Here is a 25653-nt window from a genome sequence, read left to right as displayed (position 1 = left end):
CCGCCTTAGGGATAGCAAGACACCGAAGATTGTCAGAATTCTAAGGGAAGAAGTCTTTACATGCTGGGGTGTCCCCAAATACTTGGTATCTGACAGGGGAGCACAATTCACTTCCAACATACTAGCTGAGTTATGCAGGACCTGGGGAAGTATCCAAAAACTCACCACCAGTTACCACCCACAGACAAACTTGACAGAGAGGATAAACAGGACATTAAAAACTATGATTGCATCATATGTGGGGCATATGACGGCATGCCATATATGACGGCAGGCCATCAAGCCTGGGACCAGTGGTTACCTGAGTTAAGCTTTGCCGTTAACACAGCTCACCAAGAAACCACGCCGCCATGGAGTTTTTTCGCCGGTATGTCGCTCTCTATCTCTGCTTCTTCCGATGGTAATGTTAGCTCATCATGGGCCTGCCCGACTGCGTGTGGCGCTCTTATTGCTGCTAAGGACCTTCACCAATTCTGCGTGGTTTGCTTGGGCTTTAGAGAACCCGGAGAACTGCAGTCACTGCCTAGTGCTGCCTAAGAAACTTATGCGATGCCACCTTAAAGTTGCCGTTACCCAGTGCGGAAAGCTTGACTGCTCAGATTTGGATGTGGGACACGGTGACGACAGCGCGCTACCCGGGACCCCCCGGGATGCGACTGCTCTTATCTGGGCTGACCAGCCCAATCCTGAGTTCCCCGAAGAGGACATCTTAGCGGGAAACTCCTCGCTTGCCGACGATCAGGCCGGGTCCGGTAACAAAGATGATGCGGGCCTTCTTGGGGCTTCAGAGGGCAAGGAGGCCATCCCGCCCTCTGGTTTTCCCCAGGCCAGCGCCCCTGCGGCCTTGCCTCAGTCCATCCTCCTGGATGTGTGTGAGCGAGCGGCCGCTCGTCTCAACATCGAGTGGCTGGCGCCACAGAGTGCCACCGACCAGGAGAGGGATATTTATGACGGGAAAGTACAGGGAGCTCACCATGGCCCTAGGAAACAACTTTTTCCCATTCTCCTAGCATGCGCGAAGCACATGAGGCACTACTGGATTGACTTCAAACACGGTCTTGTGGGTCTGGAGGTTAAGGATATGGCTGCTCTCGGTATGGGTGAACCGCCTGCTATCGAACCCTCCATCGCCAGGCACCTCAACCCAGTCCACTCCTCGCCCCTAAGCCGGCCCTTCCTAACAAGATGGACCGGTTTTCTGCGTTGGTGCACCAGGACGCTTATAAATCCTCGGCCTTGGCTGTGAGGGCCCTTAATGTCTCTTCCCTCCTCTCCGCCTACCAGGCGGAGATTCTGGACGACCTGGGCCAGCAGCTGGATAAGGGATCTCCTTCGCCGGTGCTATGGAAGGAGATTATCCCGCTTAACAATGTCGTCCTCCGTAACGCTCGTCAGGCCGTCCAAGCCTGCAGGCGCTCTATGGCGCTCTCTGTAGTGGGAGAATGCGCGCTCTGGCTCAACCTCTCGGGGCTCCCGGATAGTGAGAAGGGCTCTCTTTGGCCCCGCCGTCACACTGATGCAACAACAGTGTGACGACAAAAAGAAGGAGGACGAGGCCTTCAAGCTGTGCCTTCCTAGGAAGGCCACCCCATGCCAGGCTCGCCCTGCGCGTTTGCCTAACCCCCCGGCCCTGGGAAGTGGCTTTCAGTAAGGCAAAGGAAGGCCCCCCAACAAGCCCATGCCACGGCAGAGCAACCCACCCTCTGCTAAGTCCTGGGGGAAACCACCTCCTGCCGCTGCGGGAAAATCCCTGAGCTCTACCCCCACCGACTCCAAACGCAAGCGGCCGGCCTGATGTTTGGCCGATGGGGGATTGTGGTCTACGTTCGCGAGCAACAAGCTCTTTGGACCCTCTTCCTGCCCAGAACCCCTGTCCAAAAGACAGAGGGTCTCTTCTGAGGGGTGCCCCCTTTCCATGGCTGCCCAGCCCATGTCTTTAGTGGACGATGTGTGTTCCCCCCGTTCAGGGGGTCTTTTGTGAGGAAATGTGCCCAAGCAGTGTCACCACACCTCACTCATTGTGTTCCTCTCACCCAGTTAATAAAGGTTTCAGCCCCAGTTATCCCCCAAAAACAAAACACAAAAAAATCACAAAAAACACAGTAAATCTAACCAATCAAATTAATTTGTTACAGAGAGATACACTCTCTGCAGGGAATGTTTTCTCTGCAAGGAGTGGATAGCTCTCTGAATTCACGCATTCCGTCCCTAGTTTCTCCACTAGAGGGTGCCATTGCATCACAAATAAGCCAGCTGGGCAATGAAGCAAGCACGGCGCAAGTGGGCTCCTCGCTAGCTGTGTGCCGGCTTGGCGAACTGCAGAACCACCCTAATGGGTGTTGCATACAATATCGCAGGGTTATCATCTGCGGTTTGCAGTGAAACCCCCACGTTTCAGCAGCGTTCGTTTTTCTCACACTGAGGAAACCACAGCGCATGTTCTGAAGGAGGAAATCTCCTCTCTGCTGAGCAAAGGTGCGATTCAGGTGGTACCCCACAATCTGATAAACCAGGGTTTTTATTCTCGTTATTTCCTGGTCCCTAATAAGGACGGTTCTCTTCGTCCAATTCTGGACCTCAGGGTGTTGAACAAACATTTGAGAAAATACAATTTCAGAATGTTAACCTATGGTTCGCTCGGAATTAAACGGAATGACTGGTTCACATCGGTCGATCTGAAGGATGCTTTTTTCCACATAAGCATTTACCCACCACACAGGAAGTTTCTTTGTTTCGCCAATCAGGGCATTTGTTATGAATTTGGCCCTGCCGTTCGGAATGAGTCTAAGGCCTCGCTGCTTCTGACTGTGTGCGGAAGTGGGCTTTACTCCCCTAAGAATGTCTGGTCTACATTTCTTGACATACATAGATGATTGGCTCATCATAGCCGATTCGAGGGAAAAGGTGTTGCAGGACACCTTCCGTGTGCTCGCACACATCACATCCCTGGGCTTCAGGGTAAATGTGAACAAAAGTAATTTTACACCCAGCCAGAGGGTGATCTTCCTGGGCATGGAGCTGAACTCCTGGACTTTCTCTCTCTGATAAACTGTCTGTCACAGTTCAGAGAAAGGGCAAAGGGGCGATATCGCACATGTCTCAGGCTACAGGGTCTTATGGCTTCATCTATCCAGGTTTTGCCACTAGGACTCCTGAGAATGAGGGCGTTCATAAAATGGGTTCATTTCAGCCCGTTACATGATCTTTGCCGCTCTGTAACAGTGGCGCGCACCTGCGCTGCAGCTCTGTGCCACTGGAAGAGTGCAGACTTTTACGCACAGGGTACCCCTCTGGGGACTGTCATGCTGCGGAAAGTCGTGACAACGGACGCGTCCTTAACAGGCTGGGGTTCCACCCAAGAAGGCAGAACTGTGAACGGTTTGTGGCCGAGCAAACTACGTTCAGAGCTGCGACAATACCACGGCAGTGGCTTATGTCAACCGTCAAGGTGGCGTGCACTAGCCGAAGCTTCATGCCCTAGCTTAAAAGCTTTTGGTATGGAGCAGGTGATTTTTCCTGTCGTTACGCGTGACTCATGTTCCAGGGATTCTTAACAGAGGCGCGGATCTTCTATCGAGGGAACCCGCTCGTCGGAGATTGGCGCCTCCACCCTCAGATAGACATGATATGGATGAGATTCGGATGGGTGTCCATAGACCTATGCACCTTGCGCAGAAACAGCCATTGTCTTATGTTCTTCTCGCTAAAAGACTTGGACGTGCCCCTCGGGGTGGAAGCACTGGCCCACCCGTGGCCCAGAGTGCTGCTGTATGCCTTTCCTCCCATGTGCCTGATAATTCCCACACTGGCCATTCCCACACTGGCCTCCCAAACTTTCAATTATATTATTGGGCTTGTAACCTAAGAGCTATGACATACTGGCAAGATTCACATCACATAAGTCACTTACCAGACTGGGTCCAGATAGAATCCTCAGCCTGCCTTCCTTTTTCACTTCCAGCCGTCCTTTTCTCACCCTTACCACTTGGTCTAGATTCTCATTTTTTGCACCCTATGGTATGGAACTCCATCCAGATTTGGGTTCAAATTCGCACATTTTTGGATGGCAGAGAGGTTCAATTTGTGCTCCAGTTGCCAGGAACCATCGTTTTACTCAGTCTCTAAATGACCAGGCATTCTTGCTATGGCAAGAAAAAGGAATCTCAACGTTTAGAAATCTTTTCCCTGATGGTTCCTTCTTATCTTTTGTGCAATTAGAATCTCAATTTAATTTACCCAAAACCCACTTTTTCAGATACTTACAGGCACGTGATTTCACATGCAAGAATTTTATCTCCTTTCCTTCCCTTCCCGATCCAAAACCTATTGACCAACTCTTTCCTGATGACCCAGAGCAAAGAGGCACTATTTCTAGCTTATATATAAAACTTATATCATTATTATCCTCTTCTGTTAATGCAAAAAGAGATTCCTGGCAACTAGACCTCAATATTTATCTGACGGACGAGGAATGGAATGAGGCTAAATACAGAATCTATGCTAGACACAGCCTTATACAATTCAAAGTGGTACATAGACTTCATCTATCCAGGGCCAAGTTGGCTAAGATGTATCCCTCTGTTGACCCTTCCTGTACAAAATGTAAGCAGTCCCCTGCTACCTTAGCTCATATGTTCTGGTTATGTCCCAGGCTGTCTGTTTTCTGGTCGCAGATTTTTGTATCTTATTCTAGAATATTTAGCAAAGATGTTTGTGCAAATCCTTTAACTGCCATCTTTGGTATTGTGTGTGAAAAAAACACTTTATCAAAAAGCAAATTGAACTGTATAGCCTTTACCTCTCTGCTGGCAAGGCGCTTAATTTGGATTAATTGGAAACAGTCCTTCCCTCCTTCTTTTACACAGTGGGCCAGAGATGTGTTACAATTCCTAATATTGGAAAAAATAGGACTTAATCTAAGGGGCTCTGGGTCTAAGTTCACTACCATGTGGCGTCCTTTCATAAAATATCTCCAAAACCAATTATAGCTGTAACTGGACAAACTGGTGCTGTCGTCAGGTTTTACTTATGATATACTGATGTTGTTCTTTCTCTCTCCTCTTTTATATACGCAAGATGTAAAAACACAATGTATGTGTATATATGTCATGTTGTTGTTGGTTGTGTTGATATGTGTATGTATGTTGTTGATTGTTCAAATAAAACCTTTAAAAAAAAAGAAAAAAAAAGTTTAGTAACCCTTTAATGCAAATGCCAAAATAAAGGCCATAATGTTATAATTGTAGGCTAATAGCTTGTTAATTTTTTTTAACACATTAATCCCTAAAATAAATCGTCTCTACAAAAGTTTACGATTGAGCCACATTCAATTACTCAATGACTCTTATAAATAATAATATTAGTAGCCTACTATTGAACAACATGTTTTTTAATAAAGTGCCAAGTTATATAATGTTGATTTTATATATATATTAAATCAAAATATATATCCGGCATGTGCTGTCGAAGAAAGTCGCTGGCCACTGGAGATGCCGCTGCACTGACATCTCCCGGTGAACGTCCATGGACGCTGGAAATGCCGGTACACTGACGGCCGCTGGAGATGCCACTACACTGACATCTGGCGGTGAACGTCCATGGCCACTGGAGATACCACCCAAAGTGCCGCTTCGAGAAGCTAGTGCCGCATTTTGCGTCAGGCCCTACTGTTTTTCTGCTAGCTACAGCGCATGCAATTGAGTCCTTAATTCTTGTGGACATACAGTGATAGAAATAAATCTGTTTTAATTAAAAAAAATTAGGCTTGTTGTTAAAATTGTTATTATTGAAAATGATGTAGAATTTACATGCATTTAATTATTTATCAAAAGAATACAGTTAATAAAGAATTTAGAATATTTTTCCCTACCTATCGAATGCGCCACAATCCAATCCAGTAGGTGGCGGTAATGCACCTTTAATCTGGTTGCCAACCACCATTCAGAACAAAGCGCTGTTTAACGGACTTCAAGCGCGAAAAAGACAGACACAGGACACAACAGCGTTTTTTAGAGGTAAGTACAAAAATATGAATACAATTCATCTCAATTTTTCATTTCGTGTTTTATCTTTATTTCTTACAACTTGTGTGCTTCTCCTGGGTGAGTCAGAGTGAACTGGCCAGGATAATCTTAATACATTGCGTTGTTTTTCACCAAACCATATCATATTTTTATTCATCTTTATTTCTTAAGATTGGCATACACTGTGATTTTAGTCCAACTTCGAACCAAATTCTGACTTGTGCAATTATTATTATTTTTTTGCGTCGTTGTTGTGTGGTGTTCGTCTCTCTATGGGATTGTTTTTGGATCATTATGATTAAAGGTGCACTATGTAGTATTTTTGCAGTAAAATATCCAAAAACTACTAGGCCGGTGTTATATATTTTGTTCAGTTGAGTACCTACAATATCCCAGATGTTTCCAACTATTTGTACATTTTGAGAAAATTGCTATTTTAACTGAGGACAGGGGCGTTTCAGCATTGCATTTGAGGAAGTCGCCTGTCAATTGCGTCATATCTGCGCTACCCTCGGTTTCGGCTTTTATTTGGCAGGAGCGTTTTACTTTTTGCAGTGTGAACAAGTGAACGCACGGAGTAACGTCATAACATCGTTTTAAACACACTTAAATGTATCTAATTAATAAACAGAGATGCATTACCTCAAAATCATAACCGGAAGAGCGGATCTGTGCAGGCGCCCGGCGACTGTGTCCCGTCCCGTCATAATAAAAGTCCCGGTATTCGCGAGGCGGGTATTTGTTTAACAATCGCTCCAGCAGCTGTGCTCAGGTCCACAACACTCTGTCCTGCTCTGCTTTAGACTACAGTAACGTTAATAACCGCATGAATGAACGTGATTTCTGCCCGAGTCCTATTTTCCACCGGCTGTGAGGTGAAGACCACATCTCCCAAGATGCTGCGCTCACACTTTGCGTCATCAAACTATGCATTTGTTTTAAATAGGCGCCCTCCAGTGGACGGAAAGTTGCATAGTGCACCTTTAACATAATCTGTGCGTGCAACGTGTAAAATGTGCAATTGTGGAAACAGTGCCACGCATTCATTCATTGACTTGTAAGTCTATCCTATCACTAATTCTTGAAACTTTGGCAAAAACATGTCCCAATGAGAAAAGTGCTAATTCTGTTTGAAATTACTAACATTTTCATGAAGAAAAGGAATCAATGTTATAATCAGGGTGTCCATTTCACATATGTAAGGTTCTTTTACAGGTTTATTTTTTATTAATTTAATGATTATATGCTGGCCCATTGCCTACAAAATCAGCTGTCCTCGGATAAGAGATAGTCATTTCAACTTGATTTAAAAAAAACTTAATTAATAATTTAATTGAATAATAAATTTACCACATGAAAGAGTACATTGTAATATGTATTAAAAACTATAAACAGTGAGTTGTGAACAATATTGACTATTATTTTGTGATTGCTCACAATGTATCCCACATATTCGTCACCACCGTCAAATATTTATAAAAAGCATTAAAATCAGGCATCTACAGGATCAACTACATTCCTGAAGACCCCATTTTCAACTTTTTCATATTTTTGGATACTGCTACTCTCACAACCATAATGTGTCAAGTTCAAGAGTTTTATTTGTCACACACACAGTTATATACAGAATACAACCGGCAGTGAAATGTAAACAGGTCTGCTCCATGGACAGCAAATAACAATTAACAAAAAAAGCACAATAAATTATAAAATAGGAATAGGATAAGGTGATATCTATGTATGTAGAATTATGAATAAATCAAGTAAAAGAAATAAGAGATGTGGAATAAAATAAGTGAGATAAAGTAAACTGGAGACTAGAAAAATAAATACGTGGATAACAGAAATGCAGGAGTGTAATGTGCAAACAGCATTATAATGAGTAGTTACATGGTAACAACAAGAATAAAGTGCAGTGCAATATCAGTATGTGAGTTTGTTAGTACTGAAGTGAGGTGAAGTCACATGTTGTTAAATGACAGCGTTCAGGAGTCTGATGGCCTGTGGGAAGAAACTCCTCCTGAGCCTCTCAGTTTTGGCCATCAAGCTACGGAAGCGCTTACCAGATGGCAGCCGGGTGAAGTGGGGGTTAAGCCGGGTGCACACTGTGCGATTTTGGCAACGATTTGGCCGTCTGAGACAAATTTAGGAAATCCTAAAAGATTCCTCAGATCCTAGGCTAAAATCTGACGTCTTTGGTCGTTAGTTTGACATGTTCACCGGCCGCCGATTAATGGGCTCTGCGATCAAATTTTACCTCAGACTAAATTCTGGCAGTGTCAGAAGATTTGGCACAGAATCCTGCAGTGTGACTTCTCCTACGACAACAGTCAAATATCTCGGTTTTCAAGGCAAACTATGACCAAAACGAGAGCTAGAAATTTATTTGTAGCCAGCATTTCAGTCCCGCGTGTAATGCAGCTCACTGTCACTGAACGCGTCATTCATTGATGATATAAAGCTCCGGGTGAGATTTCTTGCGCGCGTCCGTTTTTAGCGCGCCTAAACTATCGTGCAGTCTGACATTAATGTCAACTGAGATCTTACAGTGTGACACGGGGATCATGCTCGTACAGTCTGACAAGGGACATCCGCAAAGGATTTTGAAAATCGCACAGTGTGCAGGACCCATTAGCTGGGTGATTAATGTCGTTGATGATTTTTGTAGCTCTACCTCTGCATTGTTTGATGTAGATGTCCTGCAGAGACGGGAGAGCTGACCCTGAGATGCGCTCGGACAAGCGCACCACTCTTTGCAGGGCTTTGCAGTCATGACTGGTGATGTTACCATACCACGCTGTGATGCACTGAGTCAGTAAACTTTCTATCGCCCCTGAATAGAAAGTTTTCAGGATAGCTGGTGAGACCCGGAATTTCCTCAGCTGGCGCAGGTGGTACAGTCTTTGCCTTGCCTTTTTCACCTGTGACTGGATATTCACACCCAGGTATTTGAAGCTGCTCACTCTCTCTACTGGTGTCCCGCTAATCATGAGAGGGGAATATGACCGTTGCTGTCTCTTCCTGAAGTCCACAATCAGTTATTTGGTCTTGTTAACATTCAGAAGGAGACAGTTGTCTTGGCAACATGATGTCAGTTGCTCCACCTCGTCGAAGTATGCGGTCTCTTTGTTGTCGGAAATGAGGCCCAGGACAACAGTATCATCCGCAAACTTGATGACTGTGTGTGGACAAACAGTCATGCGTGTAGAGAGAGTAGAGCAATGGACTGAGGACACAGCCCTGTGGAGCTCCCACACTCACAGTGATGGAGGTGGAGGTGAACTGTCCTACTCTCACAACCTGAGGTCTGCCAGTGAGGAAATCTTCAATCCAGTGACAGAGAGAAGAGTTCAGTCCGAGATCCAGGAGTTTGGTGGTTAGCTTAATGGGAACTAGCTGGTGTTAAAGGCTGAACTATAGTGAATAAATAGCAGTCTTACATAGTTCCCATTCTTGCTGTCGATGTGTTTGAGGGAGGAGTGGAGGACATGAGAGATGGCATCTTCAGTCGATCTATTGGGACGATAGGCAAACTGAAGAGGGTCCAAGGTGTCAGGGATGGAGGAGCAGATGTTGTTTTTGATGAGTCTCTCAAAGACCTTCATGACTAAAGACGTGAGAACCACTGGGCGATAGTCATTTAGGCAAGAGGGTTTACTGTTCTTAGGGACAGGGATGATGGTGGATTTTTTGAAGGAGGTTGGGACCACAGATGTAGCAAGGGACTCATTGAAGATGGATGTGAAGAGTCCGGCAAGCTGATCAGCACAGGACCGCAGGACACGACCTAAAACGCCATCCGGCCCAGCAGCTTTCTTAACATCCACACGCTTGAGTGTCCTACGAACCTCATCCTCCGAGACAGAGATCCCGTGATTATTGCAGCTCTGAGTGATTCTCTCTGACGCGTCACTCGGCGGCGTTGCGCTGCCACAATTGCCATCAAAGCGAGCATAGAAAGAGTTTAACTCGTTCACAAGCAACGGATCAGCTCTCACTTCTGCAGAGGATTTCGTTCCAAAAGCACAGATGGTCCTCAGTCCCTGCCACATCCCCCGGGAGTCGTTGAGCTGGAAATAAGACTCCACCCGATCCCTATAACGGAGCTTTGCGGCTTTAACGGCGCATCGGAGAGCATAGCAGGATGATTTATAATCACTCATATTCCCTGTTAGTAGACCGGCGTTGTATGCGGCAGTGCGGGCGTTCACTGCAGCGCGGATTGAACTGTCCACCCACGGTTTCTGATTAGAGAAGGACGTTATAGTTATTGTTTGTGTGGCTTGCTCTGTCAGTGTGTTGATGAAGCAGAGCGCCACATCAGTGAACTCGCTGACGTCCGATGAACTCGCCTGGAACATGTCCCAGTCGACGTCATCAAGAACTGCCTGTAGCGTGATCTCTGAATGAGGTGACCAGCGTTTAACTTCCCGCCTCACCGGGGGTTCCTGAACGAGCCTTTGTTTGTACTCAGGTGTTCTCAGAGAAGTTCTCCTACGACGTCACAGCTGTGTCCGGGACCGTGGGCGTGAGCCATGTTTCGGACAAACAATAGATGTCTCTCATGTCCCGTTGAAAACTTATCCTGGCTCTAAGATCGTCCATCTTATGGAATGCTCGGGAGAGGTGGACTGAATGCTCTCTTCCTCAGTCTGTTGCGGATCCCAGCGCGTTTCCCGCAGTGTTTTTTGAATCTTGGCCTACGAGTCGAGTGGCCTTTGTTCAACTCAGCCTTCCGAAGAATTTTAGGTGGCCACAGAGGATTGATGAAAGCGTCTTGAACCAGGTCAGTGTAGCGATAAACTATATCCAAAAGTGTTTTGCTATCATAGCAGACCAAGGCTAATGATAGATTAGTAAAAATCGAGAACAAAAGATTGTAGAATAATAAATAAAAGCAAAGTCTCAGAGGAGCGACCAGAACGGCGACCGAACACGGCGGCCCATCTTGTTCAGCACAGCATTCCGGGAAGGCAGCGCTGCATTTGAACCGATTTGACCGCAGAAATGACGGGAAGCTTCACAACATCGCTTCAGTCGCATCGCAAAGTGGATTTCCACGGTCACTGCTGTCACAGGACTTCACCAAATCATACCAAAGAAGTGTGTTTTTGACGGAGCGGTCCCAGCGATAAAGGTTCGGTCCTGCTTTGGAAGCAGCCGGTGAGTAAAACTGCTTCAAATGTCTGTGCTGTTGGCTATCGTCACGTGAGTAAACATCAGTAAACGACACGATCACGTGCTTCGTCATTCAAATACGCTAACGATTACTCCATTGTTGTTCTATGTATAACGTTACACTAGTCTGACGTGCAAAACCGTTTTGCTTGCTACTGCTAATGTTTAGTCGCATACAATAGTCCATAAACCGAATCATGTCCTCATAAACTGCGAGTAAACAAGTGCAAATGTTGACAGGGCACTAAATACAGTACATACCAGAGACGGACGTCCTGCTGTTGCTGTTTCTCCTGTTCAATTTAATTCAGCCTCCTTCTTCTTGATTCTGGATCATATCTGTATTAGCTGAGAATCGATAGCCATGGGTTTCTCCAAGCTTTGAGGACGTCATCGCTTTGTGCGCATTCGTCATTCTTTAGCTCCGCCCACACAATACGCCTCCAGGCGCTCTGTTTTTTCCAGAAAGACTCGTTACCTATACTCGTTAGCCTATATTTCTTTTATAAATATAATAAAACTAAAGACTTTTCGGAGATATGAAGGATGCAATACTACTCTATAGGTACTCAAGATTGACTTGAGATTGACTGAAACTGAGTGTTTCACCCCCTCTTTAATAATGAAGAGTAATGGCAAAGGATGTAATGGTAAAGCAGTATATTGAGCAGAATTACAACTCTGAGATTAAAATTTTTACTGATGGTTCTAAAGATCCCGAAACAGGTCGAGCTTCAGCAGCTGTATATGTACCACATTGTCAAGTTAAAATTGGCAAAAGAGTATCTGACCAAATAGAAATTTATACAACAGAGATGGTAGCAATATTATTAGCTATCAAGTGGATGGAGGATACTAGGCCAGTGAACGCGGTGATATGTTCAGATTCTTTCTCTTCATTGTCTAGCCTTATTAGTGGAAGATCATCAAGACAAGATATTTTATATGAAATTATTTTAAGTATGTATAGAGTGAATAAATGAGGAATTAAGATGTGTTTTTTTGTGGGTGCCAGCACATGTGGGAGTGGATGGAAACGAGGAAGTTGATCAAGTTGCAAAACAGGCTCTGAAAAAACACAGAAATCAAGATACCATTAAGTAAAGATGAAGTTAAGGCTAAAATTAGAATTGAAATAAAAGCAAAATGGCAAGAACATTGGAATGAGGAGGGAAAAGGAAGACATCTTTATAATATTCAAAATCAAGTAAAGGGTAAAAGGAATCATTTTGGCAGTAGAAGAGAAGATACAGTTATTTCCAGACTTTGACTTGGGCATACGGCTCTAAATTACAATCTATATATAATGAGTAAACATGAGTCTGGGAATTGTAATTCATGTGGATCAGCAGAAACAGTAGAACATGTACTATTATATTGTACTGCTTATGAAAATGAAAATGAGTAATTCTGTTGGAAGAATTAAGAGAAATGGGGATAGGCAATCTTACACTTAAAACACTGCTTAATAACGAATCGAATAATCATAAAATATACAATGCATTAATGGATTATTTAAGAAAGGTACATCTGTTTAATAGGATTTAAAAGGTAATGTCGTTTTTTTTATAGCTTTTTTTATTTAGTTCTTCCATATCCATCAATGGCCCACACTCCAGTCCAGTAGGTGGCGGGAATGCACCTATCGTTTGTTTGCCAACCGCCAGAAGAAGAAGAAGAAGAAGATGCTCCACACTCCAGTTCAGTTGTGGCGATAATGCACCGAAAGCTGGTCTGCCGACCGCCAATAAATCAAGAAGAAGAAGAGGAAGAATTGAATCCTCCATTTTGAGAAGAGTGTTAGAGCAGAGTTCCTGTGGCTGTTTTTGTCTGAACATCGCTTTTTTGAGACCAAATATTTGACATAAGTTATCACTAAACAAGGATTTGGTGAGTGTTAATGTTTTTTGTATGTTTATGGTTGAAATGAGACAAATGCTGGTTAGTGATCGATAAATTTGTTTACATGTAACTGTGTGACGACATTCTAGAAAGCACAGTATTGGGCAAGCTACTCTGAAACTGTAGCTTTACAAGCTACTTGTAAGTAAAAGTAGTTAAGTTACATTCAAGCTACCATTTTGAAAAAGTAGTTAGCTACACTAAAAGTAGCTAGCTACATTGAAACAACTTTTTTTTTTTTTACAATGTCAAATAACTTTGAATAATTAATGAATAATGTTATACTATTTGGGGTTTCAAGCCCCATAATGCAATGTAATTGATTTGAAGGAGTATAGTGCGTATTCAGGTTGATTGGGGTAATTTTTCCCCCAGTAATTTCAAAGGCAAAAACTGTCAGAATCATTTGATTCGTTCGTGGTTTGACTCATCGAGACTGTTTTCTAAGATGGCGCCTGCCCATAAATGCGTAATGTATTGTGTTTATAAAGTATCTCCTTATTAAACTGTTTGCACACTTACAAAGTTCTCAATCCTTCGGTTTGCATGTAGGGACCCTCATTATTCTACCGTGTTAGTGTGAGGCTATTTTTAGCCTTGTTAGTGGTATTAACTAGCGATTTAATTTCACTACTCTGTGCCCCATAGACAAGAGTTATAAACTAATCTGGTTTTAGAGATAAAACTCTTTAATTCGATTGTCATCAAAACGCATCCCAGAGAACGATCTACTGGGTAACCATCTGTTAATTACCCCTAGGGTCATTTCTCACCGGAGTTGTCCTGTATAATTGAGAGTGATTATGAGTGAGATGAGCATCTGCTAAATGAGAAACGACGACCAATTCACACCTTCAGTCAGTAAAGCTGTTCCCACAGACATTCATGAGAGTATAAATGCTGAGGAATATTCCCATCTTCCCACAGAAGAAGCAGCAGAAGCAGGAGGAATTACTCCAGAAGAAACTACTGATATACTATTGTAAAAATGGAGTTTGAGGAAAAACCCTGCACAATAAAAGATGAAGATACAGAGAAACAAGCAGGTTTTTAACAACAACTACAAATATATAACAATACAGCAAATAAAGAAGCGTACTTTCAACATTTTCCCCCCAACAATTCTTAGTATGAACGTAAAAAGATTCAAGAACTGAGACATAAACTGAACAAATAGCTTTTTATAAATTTGCCTTAAAAACATTACTGTTGTGCATTATCGAGAACATTGCAGTGGCAGAGATATGTCAGTGCAAGTTACTTTCAGTTAAAATGGCTGTAAAAACATGTATTTTAGTCTAACACTAAGCTTAAAGGGTTACTTCACCGCTTTTTCATTTTAAACTATGTTATTCCCTTAACTAAAATGAGTTGATACATACCTCTCTCTTCTCAGTGCGTGCACTTAGGGTGTACTCACACTAGGCACGGTTGCCATGAACCGGGCCCGAGTACGATTGTCCCCCCCTCCCATCTGGCCTGCACTCACATAGGGTTTCAGCATTCGTGCCGGAGCACGCTTACGTCCTTATGGTGCGACGGTTTCGGGATAAACAGGAAGAGCGGCGCTCTCTGAACACATTGGAGTCCATCGCTCTGTTTTCTTTGTGGATAATTTTGTGTCGTTTGGTCCACAGCCCTCTCACAGCCTGTTGTTAAACCGATGTGTCGCCTTAGTGGCGCGAAAAATGTTCACGTAATTGTGCTGCTCGTATTATGAGGTTTGCAAGGTACCAGCTGAAGTGCAGCAAGGACTTTGCAGCTTTGATTACGGACTCCAGCACGGTTAGCACTCACACTGCATGCGAACCGCGCCCGAGTCCAACTGATCCGTGCTCTGGCCCACCTCTTCCAAGCGGGCCAGGGCCGGCTAATCAAGCTGCGCCCGGGCACGGTTCGGAGCACTCACACTAGTCAAACAAACCATGCTTTGGTGGTCAAACGCACCCGGGCACGGTTCAAACTGACTAATGTGAGTACACCCTTAATTGCTCTGACTAGCTGTGACATTCTGATAGCAATTAGCTAAGCCCACTAAGCCCAGTTCATTCACTATGGAACCAAACAGAGATCAAGTTAGAAGTACCAAACATCCTCATTCCGGATGAAATGAGTATATTGGTATATATGTTTGTCATTACTACTACTGATAATACTATTAATACTATTTGTCATTTCTAATTAATTGGATTTATCATTATTATTGTTATTATTATTATTATTAATATTTAGGGGTGTCAACAATAATCGATTCGGCGATGCATCGCGATGCGGGGCATGAACGATTCAGCATCGATGCGGCAAAGTGCCATAATCGATTATGTGCAATTCCCCTTTATTCCACAAGGTGGCAATGTCTGATACCCAATGATGAAGTGACGTTTCACTCATAGTTACCTCTGACAGAAAACGAAACAATAATTATAATCTGCAAAACTTGAAATGGGTTAGTGATTTACTTCAGAGAGCAAGTACTAAACACAATCATATGTTAGTGTCACTGTCTCTTGATGATGGATGTGGTCAAGAAGCTGTCAGTGATCAAAATATTGATTTTGAAGACGTTGAAAATGAGTTTGGAGAATATGCTGGAGATCGCGAATATGACGCAGATGCTGAATCTACTGGTAAACTCTGACGAGGACATATGATGATGGTATTAAACATCTGCTCAAACTGAATCCTTCCAAGCTCCAAAAGGTAACGAAATAGGTTTTATTTTATTCTTCTGTAGCTGTTACTCTAAAATCAGGAGTTTTATATATTATCACGACAGGTAGAGGTCTATCCATGTTAAATATAGATCCGGGTCGCTAACAACCTGAATATGTAAGAATGTTTGGTGAAACAGTCATGCATTTAATGGCTAATTGCATTTTATTTAATTTTATTTAATTACATTTTATTTTATTTAATAACTTTTATGTCAAAGATACAGGAGACACATAGCAGCCAATACAATCTGTTGTTTAATATCTGCTAGTATTGCATCATGACTGATGAAAAATTTGCTTTATGTGCAGTAGAATTTTGATGCATCACAATGCATCGTAGAATCGAATTGAATCGAATCGTTACCTGGTGAATCGTAATCGAATCGAATCGTGAAGGCAGTGCCAATGCACACCCCTATTAATATTGCTATTACTATTGCTGTTGTCACCTTCTTCATACCCCATTTTATTTCCTTATTTATACACATATATTTTTTGGTTATGTCTGTTGTACTTCCCTACATGATTCTTTATTCATACATTAACACTCCCACACCAGTTACACGCACAAACACACACACACACACACACACACACACACACACACACACACACTCACACACACACATACACACATACATACACACGCACACATCGTACTGGCATGTTATGTTTTGTTGGCCCTTGTATTTGTATTTTGCATCTTACTTCTCTTTTGTAAATATTGTACTTGTCTGTTTGCATAATAAAAAAATAAAAAATAAAAAAATAAAAAAAAGTACCAAACACCTCCACGTTTTCCCTATTTAAATTCAGTTACACGAATAGTTGAATGATCAAGTAAGGATGACAAATAAAACGTGGCGCTTCTCTAATCGGATTAAAAAGGAGAACTATAACGTATGGCGGAATAGCACTTCTGAGAGTACTTTGGCTTGCCACAAAAAGTCCCGGCCGAAACATCTTTCCTCACACCTCCCACTCACTCTCTCATTTCTGTCAATAAAGGGAGATGTGAGGGAAGATGTTTCGGCCGGGACTTTTTACTGCAGGGCTAAGCTAAATGCTATCAGAATGTCATCACGCTTCAGAGAGATTAAGTGCACGCACTGAGACGAGAGCGGTATCTATCAACTCGTTTTAGTTAAGGGAATAACATAGTTTAATATAAAAAAGAGGTGAAGTATCCCTTTAAGCCTTGTCTATGAAACCGATTGATTGGGTCTTATGCTGCGTTCACACCGCACGCGAATGACGCGAACAATTTGAATCCATTCGCTTCATTCGCGCGTGAAATTCGCTTCATTCGCGTGTGACATTCACTACACAACAGACGCGAATTCGCGTCATGGGAGGGGGTTCTGTCAGGCAGTGGCAGTCGGCAGAAAGACTATCCGAGTTAAGGCTGCTCTCACTGGGGTTGATGAGCGCTGAGCTCCGGTGATCGCCTGGGTCTCACACCTCCGAAAACACCAGACCAAATTTTCAAATAGGAGCTCTCTTAATAAATAAATCACATATTTGAGCTTTAAACAACTACATTCTCGCCTGAAAAACTATTAAAAGTATATTCTGTGACACAATACAGTAGTATTTTTAAATTATTCTGGCCTCGGGGTTCCCCTATGGGTTTCCCATCCGGCACTTCACCACGTGACAGCAGTAAGCAGGCTCCTCATTGGTTAACGCGGCGCGAATATCCGCCAAAGTTCAGATTTTTCAACTTGAGCGATTTGCGTGTTTCACGCGGTTCGCGCGAATCACGCGTTTAAAACGCTCAATTGCATGATCATTGGCGCTTCATTCGCGCGAATCGCGCCGCAGAATGCCTATTCGCGTCTCTGCATTGACTTAACATGTAAATCACTCACGCGAATCGTGTCATTCGCGTGCGGTGTGAACGCAGCATTAAAGGGATAGTTCACACAAAAATGAAAATTCTATCATTTACTCACAAGTTCCAAACCTGTAAAGATTTATTTGTTCTACTGAACAAAAAAGATATTTAGAAAAAATGTTTAAAAGAATTTTATTTTTTGAGTAAACTATCCCTTTAAATAATGTTCCACAGTTGCATTGCAATACTTATCGTTCATTGAACAAGCATGAAAAATATTATATAAACACTGTCAAATAAAGGTCTGTAAAGCTTATTTTGGATTTTACAAAATTACCTTGAAAATACAGTATCTTGAAAAAGGGGACGCTTCTTTTTTGCTTAGTTTATTAGACTCGGTAAACTGGATTTGTGCTAAATAGAGACTGAACCATATTTCATTTTCTCAAATTTTTCCTTCATTTATTGACTTATGGAAATGTAATGTTTATTTTAGACTCTGTGGAAGTAAATGAGGACAAACATCAAAAACCTCATCATTTCTCAAATGAAGATGTAAACACCAGAGGTGGGACAAAGTCATTGTTATGCAAGTCACAAGTAAGTCTCAAGTCTTTGCCCTCGAGTCCCGAGTCAAGTCGAGTCAAAGATGAGGCAAGTCTCGAGTCGAGTCGAGTCAGAAGTCAAAGCCAACAAGTCTCAAGTCGAGTCCAAAGTCCTACCATTTTAGTTTCGAGTCACTTCAAGTCATCTTACCACAGAAATAAAAATTATACAAATCATGTATGTCTGTAAGATTTGTATTTACCTCTTTTTATACAATGACATTAAGCAAATACAGTAAAAAACAGAAAATGTAAATTTTCACAAAAAATGCTTGTATTTCAACAGCATATTTAGTGCTGTATTGTATTGACCTCATATTGCAAAACAGTTCAACTTTCAAATAGACATGGGTCCTTTTAGCCTAAACTTAGGGCCATTATGGGAATATTGTTTAGCTTATTTTTGGTTTAATTTGTTTTACTTTAATAATTTAATTTATTCAAAAAATTTTTTTTGCTATACTTTTTATCCCCCCTATCATCCCCTCGTGGCACCCAGGGGTCCCCATCCACTGCTTTGAAAACCACTGCTATAAAACATATGATTTCAGTTTCTGGAGGGAAAGGACTTTCTTATGACTTCTGAAGCAGAGAAAATATTCGTAATATTGCATACACTGAAATTGAAATATTAATGTATACCGTAGTGTATAATAGACAATGAATATTAACACAGATGTGGGCCAGTTCTGCTTCATGCGTTTTGTTCATGGCTGACATGCGGCGTTGTTATGGCTTGATTGTGGCCTAAATCTGACAAACGGGAGTGGACCGCCCAAGTGCCATCATTCCACGCGGGTAGTGGGCCAGATGAAAGTGTCAAGTGTGGGCCGGATCTGGGCCAGAGCAATTTTCCTATCTGGGCCAGATGTGGGCCAGTTCCGCTTCATGCGTTTTGTTCATGGCTGACATGCGGCGTTGTTATGGCTTGATTGCGGCCTAAACCTGGCAAACGGGAGCGGACCGCCCAAGTGCCATCATTCCACACGGGTAGTGGGCCAGATGAAAGTGTCAAGTGTGGGCCGGATCTGGGCCAGAGCAATTTTGCTATCTGGGCCAGATGTGGGCCAGTTCCGCTTCATGCGTTTTGTTCATGGCTGACATGCGGCGTTGCTATGGCTTGATTGCGGCCTAAATCTGGCAAACGGGAGCGGACCGCCCAAGTGCCATCATTCCACGCGGGTAGTGGGCCAGATGAAAGTGTCAAGTGTGGGCCGGATCTGGGCCAGAGCAATTTTGCTATCTGGGCCAGATGTGGGCCAGTTCCGCTTCATGCGTTTTGTTCATGGCTGACATGCGGCGTTGCTATGGCTTGATTGCGGCCTAAATCTGGCAAACGGGAGCGGACCGCCCAAGTGCCATCATTCCACGCGGGTAGTGAGCCAGATGAAAGTGTAAAGTGTGGGCCGGATCTGGTCCAGAGCAATTTTGCTATCTGGGAACAATATTTTTCTGTCCGAGCCCGACCCGCGTCCGACAGAGCAGTAACCGAACCCGACCCGAGCCCGACAGGCATTAAAATATTTATGTCCGAGCCCGACAGTTAAAATCTATTTTTCCCCTCATATACTAATGACACGCACGTTTGTTTGTGTGGAAAGCCCGCTTTTATTAAGCAACTGTAAGGAAGGCATTCTGAAATCTTTAACGTTACAGACAAGCGCATCAGCACGCGCATGGGGCATCAAACGTTACACAGAGCCCAATCAAATAGACAACTGAAATTAAATGAACAAAGGTCTGCTAAAAATGGCCCAAGCTAACAGAACGAAACATTAACGTAATTGACATGCTTATTGAAATGAAAGTCATCTTACCAATTTTCTCAAACTGTATGCTTCCTAAACTGCAACATGGGATCTATTTACATACCGTATTTTCCGGACTATAAGTCGCACTTTTTTTCATAGTTTGGCTGGTCCTGCGACTTATAGTCAGGTGCGACTTAACGTTATATATCAAATTTAATTCATACTGACTGACAAGAATAAACATATAGCCGCGAGAATGCGCTCTATGCTGCTCCTGTAGCCTAATATTTACTTATACACAACAACTTAGAAAGACTGAACACAAACAAAATGCTCCCATAAAGAAAATCTTATTCTGCAAAATACAAACAGCATGTAGTAAAACATGCAGCGGAGAACGATTCTCACAGCGTTCGTCTCGCGCGGCAGAGAGTTCAAGCCTCTGTGGACTCGTTCCTTCAGCTCTGGCCATCTTGCTTACAGTCCGCAAGTAGATTTCTTTTTCTTCTTCATCACAATTAAAGTAACCTCTGCTTTTCGCCAGTCCCTTACAAGTTTCTCACTCACTTCAAACTTTCTTTCTTCTGCTCGGGTTATGCAGTGAAGCGGGCACGAGCGAGTGCACGCGAGCAGGTGCTCGCATGCGCGCGCGGGTGCTCGCGTGCTCGCATGCGCGCGGCTCCAGCTCTGCCCTAATGCGACTTATAGTCCAGTGCGACTTATATATGTTTTTTTCCGCGTCATGACGCATTTTTTGACTGATGCGACTTATACTCCGGAGCGACTTATAGTCCGGAAAATACGGTAATCTATCCATCAAAGTTTAGGCTAATCGAGGTTTTATGCAGAAAAAGGATTGTATCAACTGCGGATGGCTTCAAGGCTGTCCTCCTGCCAGCAGCGCTGAAGTTGCGCTCACTGGAATGACAAGGATGCCGCGGGCAATATGCACGCACGTGTTGCGCGTTGTTGTCACGGCGACATAAACAAATTTCTGCATGCAGGAAGACGGATGTTAGGGTAATATTTTACATTTATTTTAGTCACAGAAACAAACCATTGCATCAAGTTAAACAGGCCCATTGGCTGCTTGCATAATAAGCAATTTTATGGATGCTCGGGCATCCATCCTCTAATATGAGTAAAGAGTAGTTTCAAATACAACATGTGAGGCTTTAAGGGATTTTCTGACATCTGTTTCATATTCTTCTCAGGTATGAAGAATACCTAGAGGTATTCTGGCTGGGGGGCCCAGAACAAGCCAAATATTATAATATTATTATCATCAGTATAATTAATAATATTTATGATCAATAATTTATCAATAGATGAGCCTGCAACATATTAAATTGAAATCTCTGGGAGTTTAAAAAGCTAATACACATGGGATTTTACAAAATTCTTCAAGTTGCAATAAAGACTGTAAGTAGAAGAGGTTTGGAGATGGAACAAGAGAAAAAGTGACGTGAAGGTTAATCATGGTAACTCCAGTCGGAGTTATTGCACACATATATGGAGCAGTGGTGAACATGCACACTATAAACCGTAAAAAGGATAAGCCCTGCATCTCAATGTGCAATCTGCTCTAAATAGCAGAGGTGGGACAAAGTCATTGTTATGCAAGTCACAAGTAAGTCTCAAGTCTTTGCCCTCGAGTCCCGAGTCAAGTCGAGTCAAAGATGAGTCAAGTCTCGAGTCGAGTCAGAAGTCAAAGCCAACAAGTCTCAAGTCGAGTCCAAGTCCTACCATTTTAGTTTCGAGTCACTTCAAGTCATCTTACCACAAAAATAAAAATTATACAAATGATGTATGTCTGAAAGATTTGTATTTATTTAAACCTCTTTTTATACAATGACATTAAGCAAATACAGTAAAAAAACTGAAAATGTACATTTTCACAGAAAATGCTTGTATTTCAACAGCATATTGCACTAGAACAATGCACAGCAGCTTCAGTCCTGTATTGTGTTGACCTCATATTGCAAAACAGTTAAACTTTCAAATAGATATGGGTCCTTTTAGCCTAAACTTAGGGCCATTATGGGAATATTGTTTAGCTTATTTTTGGTTTAATTTGGTTTACTTTAATAATTTTATTTATTCAATTATTTTGTTTTGCTATACTTTTTATGCCCGCTTGCCATGGCAAAGCATATGACTTCAGTTTCTTGAGGGAAAGGGCTTTCTTATGACTTTTGAAGCAGTGAAAATATTCTTAATATTGCATACACTGAAACTGAAATATTATTGTATACCGTAGTGTATAATAGACAATGAATATTGACACAACAACATTGATATGAGTAAAGAGTTCAAATACAACATGTGAGGCTATAGATTTTCTGGCATCTGTTTCATATTCTTCTCAGGTATGAAGAATACCTAGAGGGGTGGGGGGCCCAAAACAAGCCCAATATTATTATATTATTTATTATCATCAGTATAATTTATGATTAATAATGTATCAATAAATGTGCCTGCAACATATTAAATTGAAATCTCGTGGCGTTTAAAAAGCAAATAGAGATGGGATTTTACAAAATTCTTCAAGTTGCAATAAAGACTGTGAACAGAAGAGGTTTGTAGATGGAAAAAGAGAAAAAGTGACGTGAAGGATTATGGTAACTCCAGTCGGAGTTATTGCACACATATAAGGAGCAGTGGTGAACATGCACACTATAAACCGTAAAAAGGATAAGCCCTGCATCTCAATGTGTAATCTGCCCTAAAGAGTGTTGAAAATTACTAATGTCACATAGCTACTATTTAGGATTAATATGCACTTTTTTTACAGTCTATGATTGGGAGTTCATAGGAAAACACTGAGAGTGCTGCAATATAGAGACATGTTTATAATAATATACATTCGAACCATACCTACTGTTATTATTAGTAGCCTATACTTTTTTTATTATTTATTTTTATAATAGCCAAATAATAATAGTCATAATAAATAGCCTACATTATAAAAAAATATTTTAAAAATTAAATTAGGTGGCTTACCTCCTGTTTCCTCTCCATCTCTGTATATCTCTGCTGGTTGCATTGTTTGTAAAAAATAAAAATAAAATGTATTCGTCTATTTACGTCTACGAACTATCATTACATTTATAACATCACATCACATGCCTGCACTTTGAACGCAATTTTTCTTCAAAGAGGGGAAGGAGGCGGGATGTATGAGGACGAATGAATACAGCACTTGTATCGTTGCACTATGGCTATTAGCTGTGAGAAGACAGTGTCAGGCAATGTATTTGGACAAAACAGCGACCATAAATGTAAAGAAACGAAGTTGCTTGTCATATTTTCCTAACAAGCAACCACATTTTTTTAAATAAGCCCAAAAAACCGCGACCCGCAACTCGAGATTTTTTACCGCGACTTGCCAAAAAAAGAAGCCCAAATATGTCACGTGTTATACGCGGACTTGGTAGCTATGGATACTGTTGAATCAAACCAATGTGGGACTACAGTGATTGGATGTCGGGCAGGCAGCGCGTGTGCTCTCTGCATGCATACAGGTGCACATTTTTTTCACAGATGCAGATACACTGCGCGGCGCGGCCGTGTGAAAAAAACATTGCCCCAGGTTTTCATGGGAAGTAGCAAGTCTTCTCGAGTCATAAGGCTCAAGTCCAAGTGAAGTCACGAGTCATTGATGTTAAAGTCCAAGTCGAGTTGCAAGTCTTTGTGCATTTTGTCGAATCCGAAGTCATCAAATTCATGACTAGAGTCTGACTCGAGTCCAAGTTACATGACTCGAGTCCACACCTCTGGTAAACACACTCGTTTACAAACTGAAAAGAATTTTACACACAAACAAGCTCGAAAAACTGAAGTCAAGGGATCTTGCACCAGTTCTGAGTGTGGAAAGAGTTTCACAGATAAATCAGAGCTTAAGAGACACATGAGAATTAACACTGGAGAGAGACCTTACACATGCACTCAGTGTGGAAAGTGTTTCGTTCAGAAAGGACGCCTAAACCAGCACATGAGAATTCACACTGGAGAAAAACCGTTCACATGCACTCAATGTGGAAAGAGTTTTGGGCTCAAAAAGACTCTCAAAGATCATCTATGCCGTCACACTGGAGTGAGATCATTCAGCTGTGATCAGTGTGATAAAGCATTCAGGGTTGCCAACTTTTAAGTTTAGGTTGGAGTGAGATTTTTTGAGGGCCGGGGGGGGGGGGGGGGGGGGGGTTTGGCACTAGTTTAAACATTTCTTGGGTCAAATTATATGTGCCATTCCTTAATATTCACTTGTGACTGCTTATATAAGTATCATTATTCATTAAAAAGATTAGGATGCAAGTTATTTAAGTTTTGAAATTTCACATTTAAAGAAATCTAGTGTTTGATCATCATATCTAAATATTTATTAGAATGCAAAGACTGCAATATATTTTTGAGCAACTAGATTAGATACATGTATATTTATTAAAGAGCCATAAGGCACCTAATGGCATTACAAATAAACATTAATATTTTTTAGCCACAAAATGACTCTAATTTGCCTCTTTGAATTGGAATTCTCTATTTTAATATTAATTACTACACTAATTGTAATATAAATTTTAGAAGAAATACAAATATTAGAAGAAAAATATTTTAAGTGGTCATTTATTGACAATAATTGTTGCACAAATAGTATTTAGTACCAAAAGATCTCCTCAAAATATTCAATAAATATTATTTAATGAGTATGAGTGTGACCTATTAGTAAGGAATACCTGAGGGCTAAATACAAGAATAACATTAATGTTAACAATGTTGAATCTCTATAACTCTCCATAATAAAACGATCCTGTAAATATGGCTGACTTAATAATCAATAAACACTAACACTATGCTGTACTGTTTACCAAAACTTGCAGCAAACATCTATATGGTGAAACTGTTGTGTATCCGCTTAAGCCATTTAAATTCATTGGCACAGCGCTAAAAGTATTGAGCGCTCATGGGCCACGTGACCAGCGCGCACCGCAGGGAGACGAGAGCATGCAACTCCGCTTTTCAACGACTCTGGCTTTAACATTATGCCACATTAGCGCCAAAACGCTATTTATTGTTTGAATTTCATTAAAACACATTTAAAAAAATTAAAGCTTATAGCTTTGTTTAATATCAAAAGCAGGTTTGGCAATTTGGCGTGAGATTGTGTTGGGCGGAGTGAGAGCGTGAGACAGAGCCTGAAAGCGTGAGTATCACGCCAGATGCGTGAGAGTTGGCAACCCTGAAGCATTTGTTTGGGCATCAAGCTTAACAAAACACCTTAATGTTCATACTGGTGTGAAGCCTCATGTTTGTTCTTTATGTGGCAAGAGTTTTACACATCTTGCGTCTTTAAAAGAGCATGAGCGCATTCATACTGGTGTGATGCCTTATATGTGCTCTTACTGTGAAAAGACCTTCACTACGTCCAGTGGTTTAAAATCACATGAGAGAGTTCATACAGGAGAGAATCCCGTACAAGTGCTCACAGTGTGAAAAGATTTTCTCTTGGTCAAGAAGCCTGCACTGCAAGCCTATACAGGTTGATTTAACTTAAAACATTTATGGAAACTCGTTGCCCTAAAAAAGTTGATTTTGTCTTGTTGAAAAAACTAAACATTTCCAGTTTAATGTACTTAAGATTTT

General features: G+C 42.0%; 1 protein-coding gene across 1 annotated transcript in view; it reads left to right on the top strand.

Moving 5' to 3' along the window:
* Window positions 1-25653, top strand: part of LOC137075830 (zinc finger protein 850-like) — a 188540-nt gene that overhangs the window by 157844 nt on the left and 5043 nt on the right. Inside the window, exons 9-14 of the mRNA XM_067444782.1 lie at window positions 411-1147; window positions 1285-1480; window positions 2213-2336; window positions 3223-3378; window positions 23872-24129; window positions 25275-25387. Coding sequence (XP_067300883.1) covers window positions 411-1147; window positions 1285-1480; window positions 2213-2336; window positions 3223-3378; window positions 23872-24129; window positions 25275-25387 — 1584 coding nt within the window. The remainder of the gene's footprint in view (window positions 1-410; window positions 1148-1284; window positions 1481-2212; window positions 2337-3222; window positions 3379-23871; window positions 24130-25274; window positions 25388-25653) is intronic.

Source organism: Pseudorasbora parva, chromosome 5, assembly GCF_024679245.1.
Source record: "Pseudorasbora parva isolate DD20220531a chromosome 5, ASM2467924v1, whole genome shotgun sequence".
Lineage (NCBI taxonomy): Eukaryota > Metazoa > Chordata > Actinopteri > Cypriniformes > Gobionidae > Pseudorasbora > Pseudorasbora parva.
This window is presented reverse-complemented; position numbering and strand designations above follow the sequence as displayed.